Source organism: Acomys minous (genome assembly GCF_964271855.1).
Source record: "Acomys minous genome assembly, chromosome: 13".
NCBI classification, from domain to species: Eukaryota; Metazoa; Chordata; class Mammalia; order Rodentia; family Muridae; genus Acomys; species Acomys minous.
In genome coordinates this window covers 80,009,747-80,034,773 of record NC_140495.1, presented here as the reverse complement: position 1 = coordinate 80,034,773, position 25,027 = coordinate 80,009,747, and the positions used below count along the sequence as shown (strand labels likewise).

The window sequence follows — 25,027 nt, the reverse complement described above, 5'->3', positions numbered from 1 at the left end:
ACAGAGAAATGCTGGGCTTAGCATATATTATGAACCAAATGGACCTAACAGGTAGTTACAAAACATTTCACCTAAACACAAAAGACTAAGCCTTCTTCTCAGTACCTCATGGAATTTTCTCCAAAACTGACCACATATCCAAACATAAAGTAAGTTTCAACAGACACAAAAAATTGAAACAACTCCCTGCATGCTGTCAAACCATCGAGAATTAAAAACTGGACTTCAACAACAGATACAACAGGAAGCTTAAAAACTCACAGACACTCTCCTAAACAAAAACTGGGTCAAGACGAGCGAGAGCGAGAGAGAGCGAGAGAGAGCGAGAGAGAGCGAGAGAGAGCGAGAGAGAGAGAGAGAGAGAGAGAGAGAGAGAGAGAGAGAGAGAGAGATTGAGATTAAAGACTTTCATGAATTCAGCACACCCAAACTTACGGGACATAAGTGATGCTGAGAGGGAAGCTCATAGAACTAAGTGGCTAAATATGGAGAGATTGCATACTAGCAACTTAACAGCACACACAACAGCTATAGAACAAAAAGAAGTAACTGTACCCAAAATGAGTGGACTGAAAGAAATAACAAGATTGCTGGCTGAAATCAATAAAATAGAAACAAAGAAGACAATACAAAGAGTCAATGAAACATAGAGTTGATTCTTTGAGAAAAATCAACAAAATAGACAAACTGTTATCTAAACTAACCAAGAGGCAGAGAGAGAGGATGTCCAAATTAACAAAATCAGGAACAAAACAAAGGACATAACAACAGACACCAAGGAAATCCAGAGACTCCTAAGGACATACTTTAAAAACTTGTGCTCTACCAAACTGGAAAAAATAAAAAGAGATGGATAATTTTCTCGATATATGTCATATACCAAAGTTAAATCAAGATCATATAAACAATTTAAATGAACCTATAACCTTAAGGAAATAGAAGCAGTCATTAAAAGTCTCTCAACCAAAAAATCCGACAGCCAGATGATTTTAGCATAGAATTCCATGAGACTTAAAAAGAAGAGTTAATACCAATATTTCTCAAATTATTCCAGAAGATAGAAAGAGAAGAAATACTGCTTAACTCATTTTATGAGGCCACAACTTCTTTGATTCTCAGACTACATAAAGACTCAACAAAGAGAAAGAATTACAGACCAATTTTATTGATAAGCATAGATATAAAATACTCAATAAAACATTTGCAACTGAATCCAAGAACACATCAAAAAGATCATCCATCATGTTTGTTCCCAGAGATGCAGGGATGGTTCAATATATGAAAATACAGAAATGTAATCTACCATATAAATAGACTAAAAGGAAAAAAAACATTTTGCCTTTGACAAAATCCAATATCCCTTCATGGTAAAAGCTCTAGAGACATTAGGGATACAATGGACATACCTAAACACAATAAAGGCAATATACAATACATAGCAAGCCTATAGCCAACATCAAATTAAGTGGAGAGAAATTCAAAGCAATTCCATCAATATCAGGAACAAGACAAGGCTGTCCACTCTCTCCATATCTATTCAATATAGCACTTGAAATTCTAGCTAGAGCAATAAGACATCTGATAAATATCAAGGAGATACAAATTGGAAAGGAAGAAATCAAAGTATCATTATTTGCAGATGTTATGATAGTACATATAACCTAAAAATTCCACCAGGGAACTCCTTATAACTGATAATCATTTTCAGCCAAATGTCTGGATCCAAGATTAACTGACAAAAATCAGTAGCTCTCAGATATACAAATGACAAATGGACTGCAGAAAAAATAGGGAAAAACACTTTTCACAATAGACTCAAATCATATAAAATATTTTGGTGTAACTTTAACCAAGCAAGTGCGAAAGATGTGTATGATTAAAAACTTCAAAGTCTTTGAAGAAATTGAAGAAGTTATCAGAAGATGGAAATGTCTCCCGTGTTCATAGGTTGATAGGATTAGCATAGTAAAAATGTCCATCTTACCAAAAGCATTCAATGCAAGCCCCATCAAAATTACAACACGGTTCTTTACAGACCTTGAAAGGACACTTTCAACTTCATATGAAGATAAAAAAACAAAAAGCAAAAACCAGGATAACTAAAATAATCGTGAATCATTTAAAAAATAAAAAACTGCTGGACCAGGTCTCACCACACCTGAGTTCAAGCTAAACTAAAACCACATAGTGTTGGTATATGAATAGACACATTGATCATGGAATCGGCCACACTGAACCTGATAGAAGAGAAAGTAGGAAACAGACTTCCTCAAAAAGTGGAGAATCAATCTATCTCAAAACCCAGCTATACCACCCTTATACCAAAGGACACCCCATCCTACCATAAGAATACTTGCTCATAAATCTTCCTTGCAGCTTTATTCAAAATAGCCAGAAACTGGAAACAACCTAGATTTCCCTCAACCAAAGAATGGATATAGAAAATTTAATACATTTACACAATGGAGTATTACTCCGCTGTCTAAAAAGAAAAAAAAAATGACATCATGAAATTTGTAAGCAAATAGATGGAGCTAGAAAAGAATTATCCTGAGTGAGGTAACCCAGAGCCAGAAAGACAAATATGATACGTATTCCCTTATAAAGTAAGTGATGACCAAGCTACAATCCATATACTCAGAGAGGTTAGGTAAAGAGCAAGGGTCTAATGCAGGGGGAGGGATGGGAGTGGAACATGGACATGGATCTCTCTGGGAAGGAGAAATAGAAGAGATTTTTCAAGTGGCGTGAGGGCTGGTGGGGTACGGGAGTGGGGGTGAGGCTGGTGGGGTACAGGAGTGGGGGTGAGGCTGGGGGGATGGGATGGAAAGATAGAGTACATGGAGAGACGGCTGGAATTGGGGAGCATTTGGAGTTCAGTGTGGAATCGTAGTGCAGTTGAAACTTCCTGGAATCTATGAGGGTGATCCTATTGAGGACTCCCAGTAATGGCGGATAAGGAGTCTGAACTGGCCACCTCTTGTAGCCAGGCTAAGCTCCCAATGATGGAACTGGGTTGCATTTGGTCGAGCTGTTAGCTGAGAAAGTTCTGTGGAGAATCCCAAACAACTTAGGCTGATGCTTGGAAAGAGGGCTGCTCTCTGCAAACTGACGGGGGAGGGGGGGGAGGGGGAGGGGGGGCCGGCCTTTTCTGAGGACAACATCTACACAGCTTACTGACACAGAGAGGATGAGCAGATGCCTGCGTGGTTCTAGTCTATTTTGTGTGGGGAAGGCACTCTGCAGCCTTCCAAAAGAAAAGCATGGCCAGCAACCCCACCCCAAACCTTTGACCTACAATCTGTCCTACCAGCAAGGCATGCTGGGGCAATGGTGGCTCAGAACTTATGGGAGTGGCTAGCCAATGTCTGTTTAACTTGAGGCTCATCTGATACTGTTTGCATGACCAGAAACCAGAGACTGGATAGCCCAGAGTCCTAGGGTAGAACCAAACATGAGTGGTCTAAAAAACAAAACCAACCAACCAAACAAAAAACAAAGCAAAACCAAACATAGATTGATGCCTTGCCCAACTGTCACCAGAGAGGCTGCCTCTGCCAGCAGATGGGAACCTATGCAGAGACCCAGAGCCAGACATTATGTGGAGAGTCTAAAATGGAGGACTCCATTGGGTCCCTCCTCTTGGAGCTCAAGGAACACCACAGAAGAGGAGGTGGAAAGACTGTAGGAGTGTGAGGGAATGGAGGGCACCAGGAGAGCACAGCCCACTGAAGCAATTAAGCAGGGCGGATATGCTATGGGCTCACAGAGACTGAAGCAGCAAACATGGGGCCTGCATGGGTCTGCACCAGGGTTGGGTTGCTGTGTATCTATTACGTTTATTAGCTTGGTGGGGTTTTTGGTTTTTGTTTTTTGTTTTTGTGGGACTCCTACAGTGGGAGCAGGTGTGTCTTTGATTTGTTTACCTGCACTTGGGTTCTGTTGTCTAGTGTTGGTGTGAGGGTTTTCACCTTTCTTATCTTACTGGGGTTTTTTTTGTTTGTTTGTTTGTTTTTGGGGGGGTTTTTTTTTGTTTTTTTGTTTGTTTGTTTTGACATTTGGTGTTGTCCTTTGAAGGCACGTTCTTTTCTGAAAGAAGACATGGTCGGGGTGGGGTAGATGTGGGAGGAGAGGAAATCTGTGTTCCAGATGCACTGTATCAGAGAAAAAAGTCTTTTGGAGGCGGGAGTTTCAAAACAGGGTTTCTCTGTGTAGCCTTGGCTGTCCTGGACTTGCTTTGTAGACTCAGTCTGGCCTCAAACTCACAGAGATCCACCTGCCTCTGCCCCCTAAGTGCTGGGATTATAAGCATGAGCCACTGTGCCTGGCTAAGAATCTATTTTTGATTTTTTATTTTTAAAAGACTAACTGGACATTATTGGAGAAACACAACTGGTTGCTTTACTTGCCTTACTGAAGAGTTGCAGGAGGTGCTGGATTCGTGAGTCACACAGGAAAGAGCTTATGGTAGAATGGGAATTTTAGGAAATCTTTTCCGCCACAGTGTGAGGAAGCATTGTGCTAAGCCAACTGTGAAGACAGGTTAAGCAAGTGTGGCACCTATGGGAGCAAGGACATCACCCACTGTAAGGAAGGAAAAGCAAAGCCTGAAGCCAGAGAAGTCATTGCCCCGTCTACTCATGCCTCTGGCACATCCTCCTGGAAGATGGGCTATGCTTACCCTGTGCCTTGAACAAATGGAAAAAGCATACAGAGACCCCACAAAAGGTGAAGCCTACCTCCTCTCCAGCCTAGAAGCCACAGGGCTCGACTATGATTCTCATCAGAGGAACCTAAAGATAAAGACTGGCTGGAGAAAAGTGTGCCTAGAACTGACACATCCTTCCACGGTGGGCAAAGGACATGTTTATGGGGACCCCTGCTTTAATCTTAAGAAAGTGGAATGTAGCATCAGCATCTTTACAAATGGCTACTAGTAAAGAAGACTTCATGAATGTGAGGAGGGGCTGAGCAAAGGGGGTGAGCCACCAGGAAACACAAGCCAGGACATCTTCCACAGGAAGGAAACAACACACTGGTAAGAAGATCAATGCCATGTCCCCTCCAGCACCACAATGAGTTGTGTAAAACTAGATTCTTGCAACCTGGGGCCACCTCTCCTTGAGCCTTATAAAGACTGGTCAAACGCAACACCTGGAGTGCACAGGAGGAAACAGGAATGCCCTCCCCACCGCATCCTGCTCAAGGGGAGAGAAATGCTGATTATGACATAGAGTCTACAGCAATCCAGAATGCCAGGCTGTGGGTGCACTGCCACACTAGGCTGCGGGTGCACTACCATACTAGACTGTGGGTGCACTGCCACACTAGGCTGCGGGTGCACTACCATACTAGACTGTGGGTGCACTGCCACACTAGGCTGCGGGTGCACTACCATACTAGACTGTGGGTGCACTGCCACACTAGGCTGTGGGTGCACTACCATACTAGACTGTGGGTGCACTGCCACACTAGGCTGTGGGTACACTACCATACTAGACTGTGGGTGCACTGCCACACTAGGCTGTGGGTGCACTACCATACTAGACTGTGGGTGCACTGCCACACTAGGCTGCGGGTGCACTACCATACTAGACTGCGGGTGCACTGTTACACCACGCTGCAGGTGCACTATCACACCAGGCTGTGAGTGCACTATCACACCAGGCTGCGGGTGCACTGTCACACTAGGCTGCGGGTACACTACCATACTAGACTGTGGGTGCACTGTTACACCAGGCTGCGGGTGCACTGCCACACCAGCCTGTGGGTGCACTGTTACACCAGGCTAATGTCTTAGCACTCAAAAGTGACTCTCAGAGTTTCTACGTGTGAGGATAACTTTAAGGAACCTGCATTGAGATCAGAGAGTGAGTTAAATGACAGCTGATGAGAAAGAAGAACACTGGCTTCTCCTTGTTCCCTAAGTCAAAACAAATGATTGTACAAGAAAGGATGGTGGGGCGGCGGTGGTGGCGCACGCCTTTAATCCCAGCACTTGGAAGGCAGAGGCAGGCAGATCTCTGTGAGTTCGAGGCCAGCCAGAGAAACCCTGTCTTGAAAAACAAAAAAAGGAAAGGGTGGTCCCTGACACTTCTCATCACACACTCACCTTCAACTATGTTCATCCCTTTTTCTGAAGAAATTCGTCTTCATAATCCTAAGTAAAGTGCACTCTAGATGGTGTACAGCGTTCCCGGTATAACACAGATTATATTCTCTAATGCCTTTTACTTAAACCCATGTTCTGTGATCTCATGATGCCATATATGATTCACTCATGAATTAAACTTTCTAGCTTATGAAAATGTACAAGCACATAGTCAACACTATGACCCTGGAAGTTATGGCCACATTCCTATAGCAGAGACGTTAGGCCGTAGACAAGTCAGTAACACCTTCCCTAAAGCACGGGGCTTCTGAGATCTGAGACTGGAGTCCCAGTCCCTCCGGGCAGTGCTGCTCTGGGACGCAAGCTCAGTTCCCCCTGAGAGTGTCCACCACAGTGCTCTTGTTTGCTAAAAGGTTTGGCTTAGCTCACTGGGCCCAACAGTTGAATAAAACAGTCACTGCATCATATGTGAACACAGTTTGTTCCAATGCCATGGTAACTGCACGACCCTCAGAAGAATACCAAGAAAAGGATTTGGGGCCTATATGTTACATCTGACCTTGGCAATGTCCTTAGCAACCTGTCTCTACAGAAGAGCCTCTAATCTTCCTTTCCGCTCACCCTCACTCTGACTTCTCACCTTACAGCTTCCCTTTATACCATTAAAACTGGGCAGTGACTACTCAGAAAACGAGGTAAGAGATTCATGATTAAATATTTATTAAAATCCCACAAGTCCTTGGGGCTAAAGTTAGCTGTGAAACAGTCTCTCTCCTGTAAGATGAGAGTCAGAACAAAAGACAGAGCCATGATGAAAAAATTACTTTGGGGGGGGGGGACAACTTAAGTGTGTTTCTAAGACAGCCATGTTGCTATGCTGTCAATGCACTTGGCTCCGTAATTGGCACAAAAGACACCGGAAAACATCAATTAATGACGTACTTACTCAGTGCCTATCAACGCAACATACTATCTTACTCAAAGCTTCATCTGCCTAAGGAAATGAAAGGGCGAGTAAAAAAACCCACCAAGGCTATAGAGCAACAGGGAATAATCTCCAGAGCATCCAGAGAATGCCTGGGTCCAACTGGTTCATCTTCCTATTTCCCTTCCCTCTTGCAGACTCAACCATTCATTTTGAAAAGCAACCCAGGTGTACAGTGCTTCTATCTGCTTGGCTGTTTTGAGACCGTACTTATCACATAACCCAGGCTGGCCTCAAACTCATCAATCCCCATGCCTCAGCCATCAAAATAGTAGGATTACAGATTTTCACCTCCCAGACCCAGGCCCACACAGAGCTTCTTTGTTTTGTTTTGTTTTTTAATCATAGGGTTCAAAATTCTACTCAAGATTTTACTCCTAAGAAGGAAAAATATGCTGCCTCAACTATCCAGTATATAACCAAAGTGGCCTCTCTTTGGTAAGACCACTGTTTCTATAACTTGTCACCAGTGGAAGAAACCAAGCCTAACTCTAATGAAACTGTATTAAATGAGTGGCTGATTTTCATGTCACAGGGGAAGAAAAAGGTCCCAAGAGAAGGAAACAAGGTGCTAAAATCTCAACTGAGTTTTCAACACCTTTTCCACAGACCTGAAAGGAGCAGAGAACTCCACTTTGAGGTGTGTGTTCAGATGGAATTTTTGGCTTAGGAGTTTCTGAAGCAAAAGTTTATATTTAGTAATTTTAACCTTGGAATATGGAATGAGGACAAAAAGCTAAAGATCATATGTCATTAACAACTATCACCACAGTGAAAGGGAAGTGGCTACAAAAAACAAAACAACAACAACAACAACAAAAAATGGACTCATTTTCAACACGCAGAATACCCATTTAAAAATGATCATTTTTGGCTGGGTGGTGGTGGTGGTGAACTTTAAATCCCAGCACTAAGGTGGCAGAAGCAGGTGGATCTCTGAGTTTGAGGCCAGCCTGGATACAGAGTTCCAGGACAGCCAGAGATGTACAGAAAAAACCCTGTCTTGAAAAACAAGACAAAAAGATGAAGAAAGTTGCAAGTCAGCCACAAATATACATAGTGAGATTCTATGGCTGCAAGTAATTAAACTTACAAAAGCTTAAATGCCAGCACAGTACAGAGGGTAAATGCATCTGGAAAAAACAGCTTAAAAAAAAAATACACTCAACTATCCATGCCATTTCTAATAAAGCTAAATAACACAAATAAAATTCTCCAGCAAGCACTGGAACTCCAACTATGCTTTAAATAGATCTAAAAAATGTATGACTCATTCTCTGGCCCACTGATCAGCAAAGAAATAGGAGCAGTGAAATGGGAGGAAATAATCTACACTGTGCAATGGTCTCCTGAAAGAGCCGCATAATGGATGCCATGCCAATATTCAAGATGGAATTGGATTGATCGGGCAACTCAATAGCTTGCATTTTAGGCGTCATTAAATTTTCATGAGTTCTAGGGGAAGAGAGAAATATATAATCTGAGAAGACAAAGTAGTATGGAAATAGGATAATTCTACTTACTAAAAAAAAAAAACAAAAACAAAAACAAAAAACAAAAAAACCTGGTAAACAGGTACCATCTGCCTTTTCCATAAACTATGTCAAGCTGTACCCCAAGAGCTTCCTACCAAGTTTGTTTGTTTTAATAATATTTTTATTTTTGTATTAGTAAATGTGCCAGGAACAAAAATTCTTTTCAGGTAAGAATTCATTTTTAGATATTAAAATAGAGATACCATGCTTACATAACTTCTCATTTATTTACAGTATTTACAGTTAAAATAATCAAATGTTCTATATGCCATTTGCTAACATGTTGCTTTCTTTAAAAAAAAAAAGACAAATAAACAAAGAGTTCTTTGTTAGAAGAAAATGTAAATTTTCTATGCCAAAATATAGCAGTGTGAAAAATGCCCCCTCTGTGACATCTGGCCAGGAGGTCATGATGCTCACCTTTAATCCCAGTGCACAGGAGGCGGAGGCAGGCAGATCTCTGTAAATTAGAGGCCAGCCTGGTCTACAGAGTGAGTTACAAGACAGGCAGGGCTATACACAGAAACTCTGTCTTGAAGAAACAAAAACAAAAGAAACAAACAATAACAACAGAAAGAATCTAAAATCTGGACTGTTCTTCAGAGATTCAGGCTTCAGGAAGAGAGAGAGAGAGAGAGAGAGAGAGAGAGAGAGAGAGAGAACTTTATGAAATAAAGAACACACTCTACAGACTTCATGTTGTGGTTTCACGTATGTTTTGAGACACTGAGACCTAAGTAATACTGAGGCTTAAGACACCCTGGCCAGGAACTCACTTTGTAGACTGGGCCAGTCTTCAACTCTCAGAAATCTCCCCTGCTTCACCCCCTCATGCAGGATTACAGGTGTGAGCCACCACGTACAGTTTGAAGTTTCCATATCGAAAGTTTTAAGACAGTAGAAACCAGGAAAATTTTCTATGAAGCCTGATATGACTGTTTATAAAGACCATCTCAGGGGTGTTGTTTCATTAGTAAATATTTTAATAAACATCTCTAAAACATGGCAGCCGTAATTTTTTCCTCCAAAATCTCAATACTATGGTTAACAAAACATACTGTTTCACATGTATAAACAAATGCCTTTGATCTCCCTACTCTTTTCAGGGAGTCTCTTCCTTTGTGACACTGGTAAATTCATCCACACGTCGCATGCATGCCACATTTGGCTGACAGATCTTGGAAATCTCTTTTTCTACAGGTTACTAATTTATTGGTTGAAGGGACTAGGGTTTTTGTCCTAGAACTTCTGGCAGTATGACTTTTCTCAGCTGTATTTTCATAGCAAATTGCAAATGCTTCTGTGCCTGGATTTTGTGTAATTGAAACTACTAGTTTAAACCAAGCATGCTGATACCTCCCCATAGTATTCTTTTTGTTGGAGATTGTTTTGAATATCCGTTGCTTTTTCTGTTTCCACATACACTTTAAGACTTTTTTTTCCTATGCCTCTGAGGAAACCCCGGAATTTTTATTAGGACGCATTAAACTTTAGATTGCTTGATGGATTGGTAATTTTCACAATATTATTTCTTCTAAGCTGTGAGCATGAAAAAAAAGTCTTTCCATTTACTAGTGTTTTCCTTAGTTTCTTTCTTCGGTGTCCAAGAGTTTTGATCATAAAGGCCTTTCATTTCTTTTCTTCTTCAAGGATTTATGTATTTATCTTTACCTGCAGGTTTATATGTACACTATGTGCACACGGTGCCAGAAAAGTCTAGAAGAGAGCATGTGGGTGCTGGGAATCAAACTTTAGTCCTTGGTCAAGCAGCGAGTGCTCTTAACCACTAGGCTATCTCTCCAGCAGCTTCCATTTCTCTCATTAGGTGTTGGTCATTGGAGGCCCTACAGGACCCCAAAACGATACTGACTCTTACCATCCCTCTTGGTTGCCCACCTTAATTAGATTATGGGACTGCTTTGCAACACACCACGGCTGCACGAAATAGAGAAATCAGGCTGAACCTGAGCCGGAAGCTCCCTCCCTGCTAACTGGCTTTCAATGGGCCTGTCAACAGTCAACCACTGATGAAGGAGGAGCCCACGGGACCCTACCACTCCCCGCTGAGCCACTGGCCACTGATAAACTCTGGGAGAGACGCGGTCATTGTCTTCAGCTGTGAGGCTGGCTAGCAGGCTCCACTGGGCAGTGCCTAGCACTTCAACTGAAAGCAAAAGCAACAGATAAGACAGCTACTTGTTGAACTAACTCTAAACCTCGTGCAAGGCAGAACCAAAGTGAGGCTCTCCAGGGATGGATGCTTTGATTCATAAGAAGCAGCAGCCGGGTTAATTTCAGAAGCTTTTGGAGAGTGACCTACATAGAAATAAAAACTGTAATAGATTTGCTCCCTTTTCAAATGAGTAAAAAGAGGGCTGGGAAGATGGTTCGATTCCTAACCGTGGAAGCATGAGGACCTAAATTTGGATCCCCAGGACCCACATAAAATCTGGGTACGTGAAAGTCCATAGCCTCAGTGCTTAGAGGAGTGGAGACAAAAAGATCTCCAGGACTTGTTAGCCAGCCAGTTTGCATGAATCAGTGACCCCAGGATCAGTGGGAAATCCTGGATGAAAAAAGAACAGGTGAAAAAACAATCAAGAAAGGCACCCTACATCAACTTGTAGCCTCCATATGCATGCATGTGCACACACCCACACATATGTGTGCATATACATACATGCACATAACCACAGAGATTTTATAGGATATCACAATGTAGGCACGTTAGTGAGTCATTCATTGTTTCTAAAGTTCAATGTACATTTTAAAAACAAATTTATTCTATGTTCGAGTTGTGATCTCCAATTCAATGTTAGAATTATATGGATTTTTGAAAAAGTTCTCAGAATTTGTATCTACATCTTTACCCTGAAAAACCTCATTTCTATTATCTCCTTACCTCTTTTCTAAATAAAATTTCTCAGGTTGCTTTTGTGTTTTTTTTTTCTATTTTGCTGTAAGAATATAACATGATCATAAAATAATATAACATTTGAATCAATATTCAAACTTAACTGTTTTATCAATAGTTTATTCTATAATGCTTTAACTCATACATAAATATACCATATCCCTTGATACTTCGACTAAAAGTTTACTGTAAGTAGGTTTTTTGTTTTATTAGTAATAATGCTATGCCAACTGTCACTCATTCATGTCTTCTCATGTGTGGTTGCTTGAATGAGAATGGTCCCCATACTTTCATATGTTTGAATACTTAGTACCCAGCTGGTGGAACTGTTTAGGAAGGATTAGAAAGCATGGCCGTGCATGGGCTGGTCACTGGGGGTGAGATCTGAGGCTTCAAAAGCTCACCCCGTTCCTAGCTAGTTCTCTCTACCTTGTACTTGTGGATCAAGACGTGAGCTCTCAGCCACTGCACTGTTGGCATGTCTACCCGAAGCCACACTCCCCGACATGATGATCATGGACTCACCCTCTGAAACTGAAAACCTAATAAACTCTTTCTTCTAGAAGTAGCCCTGACCATGGTATCTTATCACAGCAATAGAAAAGTAATTAAGATGCCGTGTGACGTTCAGACACTCACACTGGATGCACAAGAAAGTGCCCTCCAGCTGCGGTGCGTCTATGACTTAGCGTCTGCTCCTTGGAATTACTCCTTGTTCGGTCGACGCCTTTTGCGCTTCACGACAGTTTCATTTTAAGGTAAGTGTGTGTCATCATGTTCTTACTACTTGAGATCTTTATTCAACAAATGTCCCGCTATAGCTGCCTTGTTTAAATGGAACATTTTAAAGTATGGCAAAACACACCTAACATAGAATTCAGAAGTGCTCAGTATACTCATATTGTTGTGCAAACAAGCTCCAGAACTCGTTCTACCTCTAAGAACTAAAACTGTACCCAAAAAACAACTCCCATTACCCATCTACACACCTTGTGTCTATTGTAACTCAGCATTACAGCCTCAAAGTCTGTCTGAATTGCAGCTTGTCTCAGAATCCCTGTACTTCTTAAGACAGAGTGATACTCCATTGCATATGTGTGTGTGTGTGTGTGTGTGTGTGTGTGTGTGTGTGTGTGTGTACACATGTATATACATATATATATAATCATACCATGTGTGATTCATCCATGAATCTATCATTAGACATATAAGTTGTATTACTTTTTAGTTACTATAAATGACATGGCTATAGACATGAGCATGGATTATCTTTATAGCCTTTCAATTCATTGGGGTATAAGAACTATCACAGTTCTTTAAAAAGAACTGCTGTGCTATTTTACTGTTCCAACAACAGTGTACGGACATTTAAACTTAATTTTAACATCAGATTAATTTAGGTACCTGATCCTCATCCACCTCAGTGATGTCAAGCGGAACAAAGTGGATGGATCAATGCTGATACTGTAATCTTCAGCGCCACTCCAGCATCAGGGATGGTTGTGTACTTTACTACTTGATATTTGGCACGCACTTCACGGCATTCATCGGTGTGGACTTGCTAACTCTAGAGCAGCCTTGAGTGGCCAGGACAGGTTATATGGTCAGGCTCTCAGAGATCTATAAGTAGGTACCTCCCAAGAATCAGTTACATTAGAAGATGACTAACTGCTCTGCTCCGATCCATCGATATTCTTGTCCCAAAAATCTCTCAGCCCCAACTTACTAAGTGTTATCAGAGGGAGAACTCCTCAAAGCACACTGCAAGGATAAGGGATGTCTGCCTCTATCTGGACTTATGACCTTTGCCCACTTCCTTACTCTATGAGACTCAGTTTTATGAAGTCAGTAAATAATGTACGGTCTGCCCAATGCACGCACGGGGCAGCTTCAGGTTAAATAAGATAATGAATATCAATAGGTTTTGAAAATAGCAATTGCTGTTTAACTGCCAAGAGCTACTGGAAAGAAAGAATTTTCCTGAAACAGTACTGTCATTTCCGGAACTGACCTCTGCTCTTCAGAGGCTCACTCTAAAGTCTGTTTGGAGATGTTCAGTGTCCATACTTTGATTTTTTTTTTTTTGAACCACATGCCACCCACTCCAGAACTGGAAATGGGCACTACTGAAAGACTGGACTGGTTTAGAGGCATTGAAGAAGGTGACATTTGAAAAAATTGAGAATTAGACATGAGAAAAAAGGTCCAGAGATATAAAACCGTGAACACAGGGAAAAAAACGACTGGTTGAAGCATGGCCCCACAGTGCTCTAACAGCTGGGCCTTCTGTGCCTCAACAAACCGGGAGGAGAATCTGGCAACAGGAGGCAGCAAGTCAGAGGGTCTCCCACTTTCATTCCCTCGAGCGCTGCTACAGGCTCTGACCCCTGAGAGCCAGGAGTGGCCCCGGTGAGCTAAACTTCACCTACTTTACTGTGATACAAGACATGACCTTAAATTAATACTTTAAAAGAACTGATAAAATCAAATCTTGGGTGGAGAGATGTGTATGAAACCTTTAGCAGCAGAATAAAAGAGACTCTATGGGCACAGGCATTACAGTAAAGGCGCTCGAGGGCCTGTCTTCTCTGAGCCACTTACAGATTATTCTGTTTGGAGGTAAAAATAATGAACCAGGATCCACAGCTATCCACAAAAACTGAAGTGTATATGACCGCATGTTTAGAGTTTATTTAGCTTAGCACTTAAGAGGTACGTGTTTGCTTTTTTTGTTTTGTTTTAAAGTAATAGGAGGCCCTGGACACAAGAAGAAAAAAAAAACATTGTCAAGAAGCCTTGCCATAGTCAAAATGTCCCAAGAGAAATAGGACTTACAAGCTGTGCTTCTTGTCTGTGAGTAGAACACATGATGAGTCCCTTCACCACGCTTGCTTCGGTTTCACGGACAGTTTGGGAGACTAACGGATGTATTTGCACTGTTCGTGAAGTAGAACCCACTCATCTCGCACGCTGTACATGGCACACCAATTATTTACAGACTTTTGATAGCATAATCAGATAAGTGAGATCCTTTAGAAACAACTATTAGTTAAGAACCTAAAAATCCCAGCAGAGCAACGAGCAACAGGGACTGGGTAAACTGAAGGAGCGTCATTGAATGAAATTCTCTCTAGACTCAATGGCTCGGCGCACTTGCTGTTTACACAGGCTCTGCACTCAGTTCGCAGAACTCCCAAGGCAGCTGGCGAGGTAACTCCACTTCTTACGTGATCTGAAGCTCTCTTCCGGCCTCTGCAGGCACTGAACTAACTCAGATCGCAGGCATGCATACACACAAGTAAAATACCCATACACATATAATAAAAAAATGAATAAGTCGTAAAACATAAAATCCTTGTTAGGCAGTTGCCAAAAGAAATTCTGACTTCACTCAATAGATTCATTCCCTAGAAATGTAAAAGGGCAAAGGAAGCAGATTTTTTTCTTTAAGAACTCTGTATTTGCTGATTAATTAGCCAAAGTATGGGCTGAACAGTCAAACCTTCCCTCCAGGGGAAGTGTCCTGAGGTCATACAAATAAAGCGCCAAGTCCTGTATATTTAAAAGGGAAAGGGAAGTCCACTGAATGTAAGCAGGAAAAGAACAGAGACCACACCCCAGCCACGTGTATAAAGAACAGAGACCGAGACCACACCCCAGCCACGTGTATAAAGATCAAGGACCTACAAGCCTAACAAAGATGTGCTAAAAATCTTACTAATCTTAGTTTATAAAAATTAAAACTACGCAGTGTGCCAGAGTACCCCGTAGCCTTACAACCACCTAAGGTGCAGTGCAGTCAAACAAACGGGAAATCTCCCCAAGCTGTGGACCCGGGAACACAGAAGAGAAAGGCGCTGCAAAGAACTGGTTTCGCAGAGGACACAGGAAGGCCAGGAATGATGAAAATGTCCGGAAAATCCTCTCCTGCTACTTTCTCTCATTTCCGTCTGAGCGGCCTTTCTTGATCTAACATGATATTCTGAAAACAGAGCCCTGGACCCAACTCCGCTTTAATCATTTCTATGTCCAGAGGGAGAGTTGGAGGTTATATGAGAACCACACTCCTGTTACAAGAGCAAAGTACACCAAGTCTTTTTTTTTTTTTTTTTTGGTGGGGGGCGTGTAGGGGCGTGCTCACTATGTAGCTCTGGCTGCCCTGGAACTCACAATTAGTCCAGGCTGGCCCCTAACTCATAGAGATCCCCCTGACTCTGCCTCAAGTACGGAATTAAAGGCATGCACCACCACGCCCTGCTCAGAGCAAAGGAAACCAACCAGTAAAAGGACTACTTGCAATCCTAGAATTGAAGAACCAGACAGACCAAAAAAAAAAAAAAAAAAAAGATTCACGATGTTTCCCTCCACCACTTGTCCAGGTTCCACTTACAGCAGGAGAAAGGACAGTGAACACGGAGAGCGGAGGAGGCACAGGAAGCAGCCATTACCTTGTGTGCGGCGGCTGATCTGGAACGCTGGCCGCCTGTCACTTCCTGGAGCTCATCTGCAGGGACTGGCTGAACTGACTTCTTACAAGGATTCCTTTACACGTAAGCTAAGTGAAAGTTCACCGTGTACAAAGAAGCCTTTAGAACAAGCTAAAAACGAACCTGGGAGCAGCTTTAGGGCAAGCTTCCTTACTTCGGTTTAACAATCCTCTTCCCAAACACCCACACTACAGAGACTCAAGGCTCAGCTTTCTTCTTCCTTGACTTCCTGGCCCACCTAAGCCAGATCACGGATTTGATAACATCTTTGAACAAATGGCTCCCAAATCCAGACTCACATCACCTGCAACAGACATTCTTGAGGATATCTTGTAGACATTTCAAACTTACCATTTAGAATTCTCAATGTTTACTTTCCCTAAGTTAAGCCTGAGCCTGTTTCTCCTGTTAGTAACCAGCCTCTGACTCGAAACCTTCACACTCAATAAGCAGGCGTCTTGCTCGTGGCAGGAGCTCAGAAGTCTGACGACAGGAGCTCCTGAGTGACATTCCTGCCGCTGGAGGAAGCAAGCTCCAGCTTAGACAGTGATGCAGGCGAATTAGCAGCTAAGTGCAGAGGTCTAGTTCTACGCCACAGAGGAAAGAGACAATCCTGTTACAGAGCTGAAAAGAACCAGAATCTGTGAAATAAGACAGACATAGATTTGGTTGTGTTTTGTTTTGTTTTAAATAATTCTAGAACCTTTATGGCTCCGTGCCTGAGAGCTGCCATATATTATCAGATCCATGTGAACAGATGTTAGAACAAAGGTTCCTGTTTCCTGAGTTCCCTGACGCAGAAGAGCAAGCCAATAATATGCACAGCAAAAATGAGGATTAGGGCTTATGTACTGCTTTCACCATCGTTGAAGAATAGGTTTTAACTGATGGAATTGGGTTTGGGTTTTTGGTGGTGGACTCTGTTGTTTTTTGGTTTTTTTGTTTGTTTGTTTGTTTGTTTGTTTTTTGTTTTTCCTGAGATAGGGTTTCTCTGTGTAGCCTGGCTCTCCTGGAACTCACGATGTAGACCAGGCTGCCGTCAAACTCACAGAGATCCATCTGTCTCTGCCCCCTGAGCACTGGGATGAAAGGCGTGCGCCACTACCACCCAGCTGACAGATGTTATTGTTTAAAACCCACAGATTTCATGCTTCCAGTATCTGTCATCTGTGCAGGTAGGGCCATTGTGGTTAAAATATCCAAGGGTAGATTAGAAATGTGAACACACATTTTTTTCCCTTCAACACTCTCAAGTCCAGAGGACCTGGGATTGGATGCCAGGCCTGCTCTACCTCTTCCGGGTACTGAGTGCTGGCCCTGAGGAATGCTAGGGAAACCAACCAAGAAGCAAAAACAGAGAAGAGCACAGGGGACATAGCAGGGGTAGCTGGAGGCAAATGAGCAGGGGCACAAGTCTCCTAGTCACTGTTAGGATTCTGCTTCAGTCTGCCTATCTGTGATGTCACTGCACACCTGCCACGGGGGCATGGCCCTGCCCAGGGCCATATAAAAGGATAAACCTCCACATGGCTCGCCCTCTCACTCTCTAACCTCTCACTCTCTCTCTCTCCTCCCCTCTACCTGCTCTACCCACTTACTTTCTCTCTCCCTCTTCTCTCTCTCTCTCTCCGTCTTCTCTCTCTCTCTCTCTCTCTCTCTCTCTCTCTCTCTCTCTCTCTCTCTCTCTGGTACTCCTCCCCTCCTTTTCCTTCTCCCCCCATGCTCATTTAATAAACTCCATATAATATAATCTATGCTGCCTGGTACCTTCTATCACTGCTTTAATTATTAAATATAAAAGTTACAACAGTGACAGCTGCTACAGTTTGAATCTGGAAGGCCCTCCCTCTGTGGTCTCCTATGGTGCAAGTGCAGTTCCTTGGCTGTGTCACTGTCTGAAGGCTGTGAAGTGAAGGCAGCAGAGCCTGGCTGGGGGACAGGGCTCCCTGAGGACTGGTCTTTACTGCTTGCTCCAGCCTGCACTCCCTCCTGCCTGAGCTGCGTGAACGTGTTCCTACCCTCGATGACTGGGCCTCTCACAGTAAGAGAGTGTAGCCTTCTGACAGCAGGAAACAAGACACAGCCTCAATTATGTGGTTCACGGCAACAAGAAAGTGATCAGTGCAGTGTTTAAGGGCTCTAGGATTCAGAATTCAGAGAGTTTTTGTCAAAAATATTAAAGCACAAGGGAGGTGCTAGATCTAATTGTCTTTCCTGCTCCAACATGGTTCAAGATATTTCAACATGCCAGTGACAGACCCTAAGACAGACATTAAATCTCAAGATACATTTACTGAGAGAAAATCAGAATAAACTGCCTGTCTATCCACTTTAGAGACATCTAATTCCCCAAAGGAGTGACATAAGAAGCACATGTATAATTAATTAAGTCTCTATTAGTGATTCCCATTACACATCCTATAGGCATACCGAAGTATAAATTATGAATTCAGAATCAGTGAGTACGTTACAGCTGTCGAAGGCCCCGAATGCATTCCACGTGAGCGCAGTCCTGCTGCATGCTGGCTGCAATGGCACAGCCACGTTCTCCTTATCTCCTCCTTTCCCCAGTAGAGATCAAACCCACAGCCATGCGCAAGCTGGGCAAACGCTTTACCACCGAGCCACAACAGCCTCGGCCACCGGCGTATTTTCTGATTCCTCCCTGCAGTTGCTTTGCCAGTTTTTCTTATTCACGAGTCTTATTAAGATTGCTACTAGAGATGCCTGGAGCGGTTCGCTGAAAGCTATCCAAATAATCCGGGATCACGATGGTTGAAGCAACCTCATCCTATCCCCAAGCCACAACTAGAGTTCTTTTTGCTGCAGTACATGCTGCACTGACTCCATCCAAGCACAGGAGTGGGGGGAGAAAGCAGGTTTGGTTGGCCCTGTGGTGAACAGTGTTGCAGCAAATCCTAGTGACTGCAGCTAACTAACTACACCCACCAGAGGGCATAGACCATTCAGCCCACAGGCAACCTAAAAGCAGGGAAACGTCAGCAGTGGCCAGACTATTTCCAATGTTTGCACAGAAATCATACGAAACAAGGACTCAGCAGTCTCCTCACCGCTGACTGACTGAAAGCTCATTAGAGAGGCAATCAGAGCAGGCTGCGTTGCCTGCTCTGGGGAAGACACACCAGGCTGCTGGTAGCCTCTACTCCTCACAGCCCCTCCCCCCACCCCTACCCCCAAATCTCCCTCCCTTCAGCTGCTCCTTCAGAAGACCATCCTCAGGTTCCCTACCACTAGGAACAGATGCGGGAGCTGAGACCTGACACCTAGATTACCGCAGTGGTCCAGTGGGCGCTGGTCTGCCCCAGCATGCATTGCTGCCATGCTCCATATGTTTACCCTTCCTAAGATCATATGCTCTCCTGGCTTTGCGCCTCTGTGAAGCACAGCAAGTGAAATCATAAACCACTGGTCCTGTGGAGCTGTTTTGGCCCCAGTCAACTTCTCCAGATTTCTTTTGTATGTATGTGTTTCTCTTACGTAAATCCCCACACACTCAAATGGCTCTGCATACTCCTCCTCCTTAAACACATCATCCCCTGCCTGGCAATGCCTGTCTATGTTGTAAACACCAATAATAGGTCCTTGTCGTCAAGCAAATGATTCTGTTCTGTTGCAAATGGTTCATTACAAACAGGATGCTTCTCCTGGCCTACTCTCTAAGCCTATTTCTACGTGTGCCGGCGGCACTCAGTGATCCCTGTGTTTCATGGTTTGCAGAGGCATCATCAAGTCAAATACCGACAGATCCCTTAGGTTGTCAGCACAGGACATGGCAATAACAGGCTCACACATAGCATGAGGATGAGCCATGTGAACATATAAAATCATTGCAGTTCAGAAATATTATTTTTAAAGCTTTCAGATAGCATTTCCCAAGGCCCAAATCCTTAATTATTACAGTGTTGGTTGGAAAATCCCCGTCCCACAACCCACCAAGACAACATCAGAGCATCTAGAACGTGCTCAGAAAATGAAGAGATCGTACCCCTTACCCCCACCTCCCCACCCCTGCTGAGCTCCAGCACCCCAAAGAAACTAGCTCTGCTGCCAACAGACACATGTAACACTGGTTAGTCACTTTTATATTGCTGTGACAGAACATCATGATCAAAGAAACTTATAAAAGAAAATATCTAACTCAGGGCTCACAGTTCCAGAGGGTTAGAACGTGGAAGCAGGCAGGTAGCCACGTCGCAGAAGCAGGAGCTGAGAGCTCCCATCTTGAGACAACGCAGAGAGAAAGCTAACTGGGAATGGATCAGACTTTGAAACCTCAAAGTCCATACTGAGGGACCCACCTCTTCCTGTAACAAGGCCACATACTTCCCAAACAGTTCCACCAACAGGGGAGGGAGCAAGCATTCTAATAGATGAGCCTGTAAGGACCAGTCTTATTCAAACCCCCGCAGTTAGGGGGACAGAGCTCTGGCCTTCCTGTAGTTGAAAGGTCACACTTAGATCTTCCAGAGTTACCCTGAGCTGGCTTCCAGGGGAGTTGAGACTTCCCAGGCCTAGAGAAGGCGATCAGCTCCCAGCACCGATCCCAGATCCAGCCCCTTTTCAGTGCTTCTCCTGTCCTGACACCGGCTCTCCTGTTGCTGTGCTGTGTTGACACCCCTCAGCCTGCCAGCCTGCTAACCCCAGAGCCCCCCATCCTTATTCTAGACCACAGCTTCAAGGGCACGAGGAGTTCCCCAGGTTTTAGGTCAGTGTGAGTGACGCTGACCCACTCTTGCCTCTGGCAAGGACCTACCCAACAACTTGGAAACCACAGTTCTTCCTTTATAGGAACACACAGTCACTCTGCAGGGGTAACAACAGGATGGCCCATTTCTTTGACCCAAATTTATTACAGAGAAGGATCTCACCATTTGACTGTGCAGTCAACACTCTTATCAAAGACAGCTCTCCACTTACCGGCCTTCTGGTTGGAGCACCCTGAACAGAGTGGTAAAACTCTGGCTGCACTCGGCTACTTTTCTTGATCCTCCGCTTCCTCGCTGCTGACTCCTGCTCACTCTGACGGTGAACTTCTACCACAGGCTTCACTTCTTCTAGCCGGGCAGCGGCGGCGGCGGCTGCGACTCGTCTCCTGATGTGTCGAGGGCTTGCTCGGAATCCCTGCAGCAGGAAACACGTACACACACAGGAATTCAGACTTTCATTGACTTTTGTATAAATATTTTCTGGCCTTAGTTATGCTAAATGCTCCCCAAGTCCCCCTAGTCAGTGAAATCATTGACATTCCCAATGTGAGTGTGAAGAGGTTCAACGTGCATGAAAAAAAAATTATCCACAAGCCGCAGGGCACTTCTACCTTAGAAAGCGGTCTTAAGATCCAGCCCATCTATGGAGGAATACAAAAGGACAGATGAGGACCCTGCTCTACTTCTGCACTGTTCAGATGAGTTACAGATACATATGGTTAAGCATGAAACAGAGGATGGGGTCGGAATAGAACACCAGGCCAGGTGGATGATTAGTTTTAAACGCCAACTTGATACAATCTAAAATCACCTGGGAAGCAAGTCTCAATGAGGAACTGTCTAGGTCAGGCCTGGAGGCATGTATGTGAGAAACTGTCTTGACTACATCAATCCAAGGCGGGAAGATCTGCCCACTGTGGGCAGCATCACTCCTTATGTCTGGATCCTGGAATATATTATACAAGTAACCCTATATGCATTCATTTTCTCTCTGCTCCCGACTGTGGCTGTAAATTGGTTGTTCAAGTTAGTGCCTTGACACTCTCACAACAATGGACAAAGCCAGGAATTATAAGCCAAATAAACACTCCCTTAAAATTACTTTTGTTTGGGTGCTTAATTTACTATATCAACAGAAATGATGGGTAGAGAGCCCCTCTGTACTCCTGAGAGCAGAATCTCTTTGGAGGGAAAGAAGCAATGCAAGGGGATCGTTACAGCACACACAAAGAGAAGACCCAGAGCTAAAGCAGAGGTAGTGTGCAGGTGTAGATGTAGGCTTGGGAGTGACGGGCCTGCGCCCAAATGCGGGCTTGTTAACTAAAGCCATGCAATTTATTCAACATTTCCTACTTCAACTGCCCTAATGCATGAAATGTTTACATCCTGCTCATAAGATTTTTACATTCTAAATAAAGGGCACACGTAAAAGTCCCAGGATAATATCTAGGGAAAAAAAGCAGGTGCTTGAAGAAAACGGAATTGTGTGTTCTTTCTCTCTTTAGGCAAGGTAAGCATAGCTCTTCAGACAAGGAAACAAGTTCAGGCAAGCCACAGTGAGAAAACAATTTCAGAAGGTATCAAAGATGGTCTCAGGCTTCCCGTGGCAGAAAAAAAAAATGTAACTTACCAGAAAACAAAAGAAATAATTTACACTGAGTTCACAACACACAGGCAAAAGGGCAGGCAGTTCAGCACTGTCACTGGCAGCAGGTCTCAGGGAAAGGAAGTGAAGGGAGCTGAGACACTCTGTATTTGGCTTAGGTTAGTGGGTGGCGGCACTTCAGGACTGAAGAGTACGTTCTAGGCAGGGGACAGAGCTTAGGGATGAATGGCAAAGTAAAATGACAGGTACACCGATGACATACTTACAAGCAATGGAGCTAGTATTTGGCGGTGTGCCAGCAGAAGAGTGTAAGAAGTCAAGTATGGATGGAAATTAAAGAGATAAGCAACAGATATTCCAAGGGGGAGCCTCTGCGTTTGGCGTTTGTCTGCATTTTAGAAGAGATATAAAAGGGTAAAAGACTGCAGTGAGGTAATAAGAAGTGAAGATTAAGGACACCGGGAAAAGAAACACGTTTTAAGAAAGGTCTGATCGTGTGTATGCAGGGTTCAGAAAGGCTAAGGTGTGCAGGAGACTTCTCACTGCAAAGCCTGGAGATGGGCTGGCATCTGACTGTGGAGACCTCGCACACGAACTGGAGCATATGAAGAAGAGGAGGGCAAACCGAGGAGGACTCACAAAGTAGCACCAAGGTCATCGGAGTTGTGTATAAGGAGGACATGCCAACGGATGTTCAAAGTGACATCATTGTCTGGACCCGCTCTTCTCACCTCAGCCTGCTCCCACCCCGCCTCTGTGTGAGAGCTCAGCTGGCCCTCTTCAACTCAAAATAGTCCCGGAAGATCTCTGCAGCCCCCGTACAGCCCAGGAGGTGTTACAGCAGCTGCTGGGGAAGAGGACTAGGGACAGGGAGCTGGGGGTCAACTGCAAACCCTGTTGAAAGCAGAAGTCGGGTCACTCAAGAGAACTGGCAACCGTTCGCTCGCCTAGACTCCAAGCACACACTTGCTCTTCTCAATTAGACTCACCGAGGATACCTGCTGTGGTTTGAAGGCTGAGACTCTCAAGGTACCACGGTTTATTCTGACCACTAGGTGGCACTAGCGGTCACTGCTAACTTCTGTAGAAACTGAGCGGTTCAACGTTAATGTGATAGAAAGGGAGATTTTTCTTCTTATGAGTAAGCAGCTGCCTCTTGCTGGGTTCCCAGTTTTACTAACAGTTCTCAGTCATCTACAAATACTAGAAACACTCAGAAGATGAATGTTGCCTAAAACTCTCTTAAAGTCTTACACACACACACACACACACACACACACACACACACACTTATAGCACAATTCCACAGTCATTCTGGAGAACAGGTATTCAATCCACTCCCCCTCTTCTGGACCAACCAAGACTGCCCCAAAAGACACTCAATGGAGAATCTGGATATCTGTTTTGTTATTGTTTAAATTATATTTATGTGTGTGTGTGCGTGCATGTGCATGTGTGCGTTTTTCTGTGTATCTGTGTGTGTGTGTGTGTGTGCGCGCGCGCGTGCGTGTGTGTGTGAGTTTGTGTGTGTGTGTGTGTGTGTGTGTGTCCATGCCATGGTGCACCTGTAGAGGTCAGAGGTTAATTGCGGAAGCCGGCTCTCCTTCCACCATGTGAGTCCAGGACTGGAACTCCAGTTGTTAGGTTTGGTGGAAAAACAACTTTATCTCCTAAGCTATCTTGGCAGCTCACAGAATTGCAAAAGTAGATATCAACTAAAATCGTCTTTTCCCAAGCCTTCATGCAACCTGTACAGTATTTTTCCTCCTTGATCTTAGCAGTGCCGTGCAGATCTCGTAAGTTCTATTCTGTCTGAACATAATTGTATTATTTTAGAATCAAGCTTTCCGGGCTATAGTATAGCACACAGCTTTTACATGGAGACTACTCAGGGCCTTTACATGACCTCTGATAGTTCCTAGTTGTGTGCTTAACTATTTCCTCACCTGTACAATGAGCATTAAACTAATTACTCCATAGGTTTGCAGAGGAGAATAATGACTTCACTTAGGCACAGCTTTTGGGAGAGTGCTTGGCACACAACAGGGTCGAAGTGTCAGCTGTGATCACTACACACTACTTGTATAAGTATATTTTTGCATACAAGCAGGTATGAAAGGAAAACAAGCTACACTGCTATTGTGTCCTGCTGAAGACACGAGAGACACTGATGACTGGGTCAGAGTTCATGAGAGACGCTCATCATGGGGTGAGAGGTCTGTGCTCAGCTGCTAGGCCTATTACTCGGTATGTGATACTGGCCGTGGCTTTTCTGTGTCACAGTGCATCATCACTACTGTACTGCTTACTCTCTGGATCCTGCACCAGCAAATTTCATGCAGTTCAGAGCTGGGATGGCGAATACTATAAAGATGAGTCCATCACCGGGCAGTCGGCTTTATTTCCCTGAGTCACTATGCAGGTTCAGTCCTTACTTTGTGGTCCTAAACACTGTAAAACATAAGCTGTGACCCAACAGAAGGAAATCATCCTTTAAGACAGCAGGTGGTGCTATAAGCTCTTTTTTGGTGATAGGATTTAAAGGGCTATAGTCCTTTTCTCTCTATTCATTTGACCTTGCCTCTGTACCACTGGGCAAGCACAGTGTTAGGGGGACCGGGAGGGGTGGCAGATTCCCAAGAGGATGCTCAGTTCTTTCAC

The 25,027-nt window shown here is 43.8% G+C and overlaps 1 protein-coding gene across 14 annotated transcripts in view; it reads right to left on the bottom strand.

The window, feature by feature from the left end:
• DST (dystonin) overlaps window positions 1-25,027 on the bottom strand; it is a 405,299-nt gene that overhangs the window by 328,237 nt on the left and 52,035 nt on the right. For 13 of the 14 annotated variants that reach the window (XM_084754651.1, XM_084754634.1, XM_084754655.1 and 10 more), the window contains exon 3: window positions 20,972-21,175. In XM_084754651.1, coding sequence (XP_084610777.1) covers window positions 20,972-21,175 — 204 coding nt within the window. Of the gene's footprint in view, window positions 1-16,384; window positions 16,403-20,971; window positions 21,176-25,027 lie in introns of those variants that run through there. The other variant, XM_084754635.1, reaches the window with a different exon arrangement.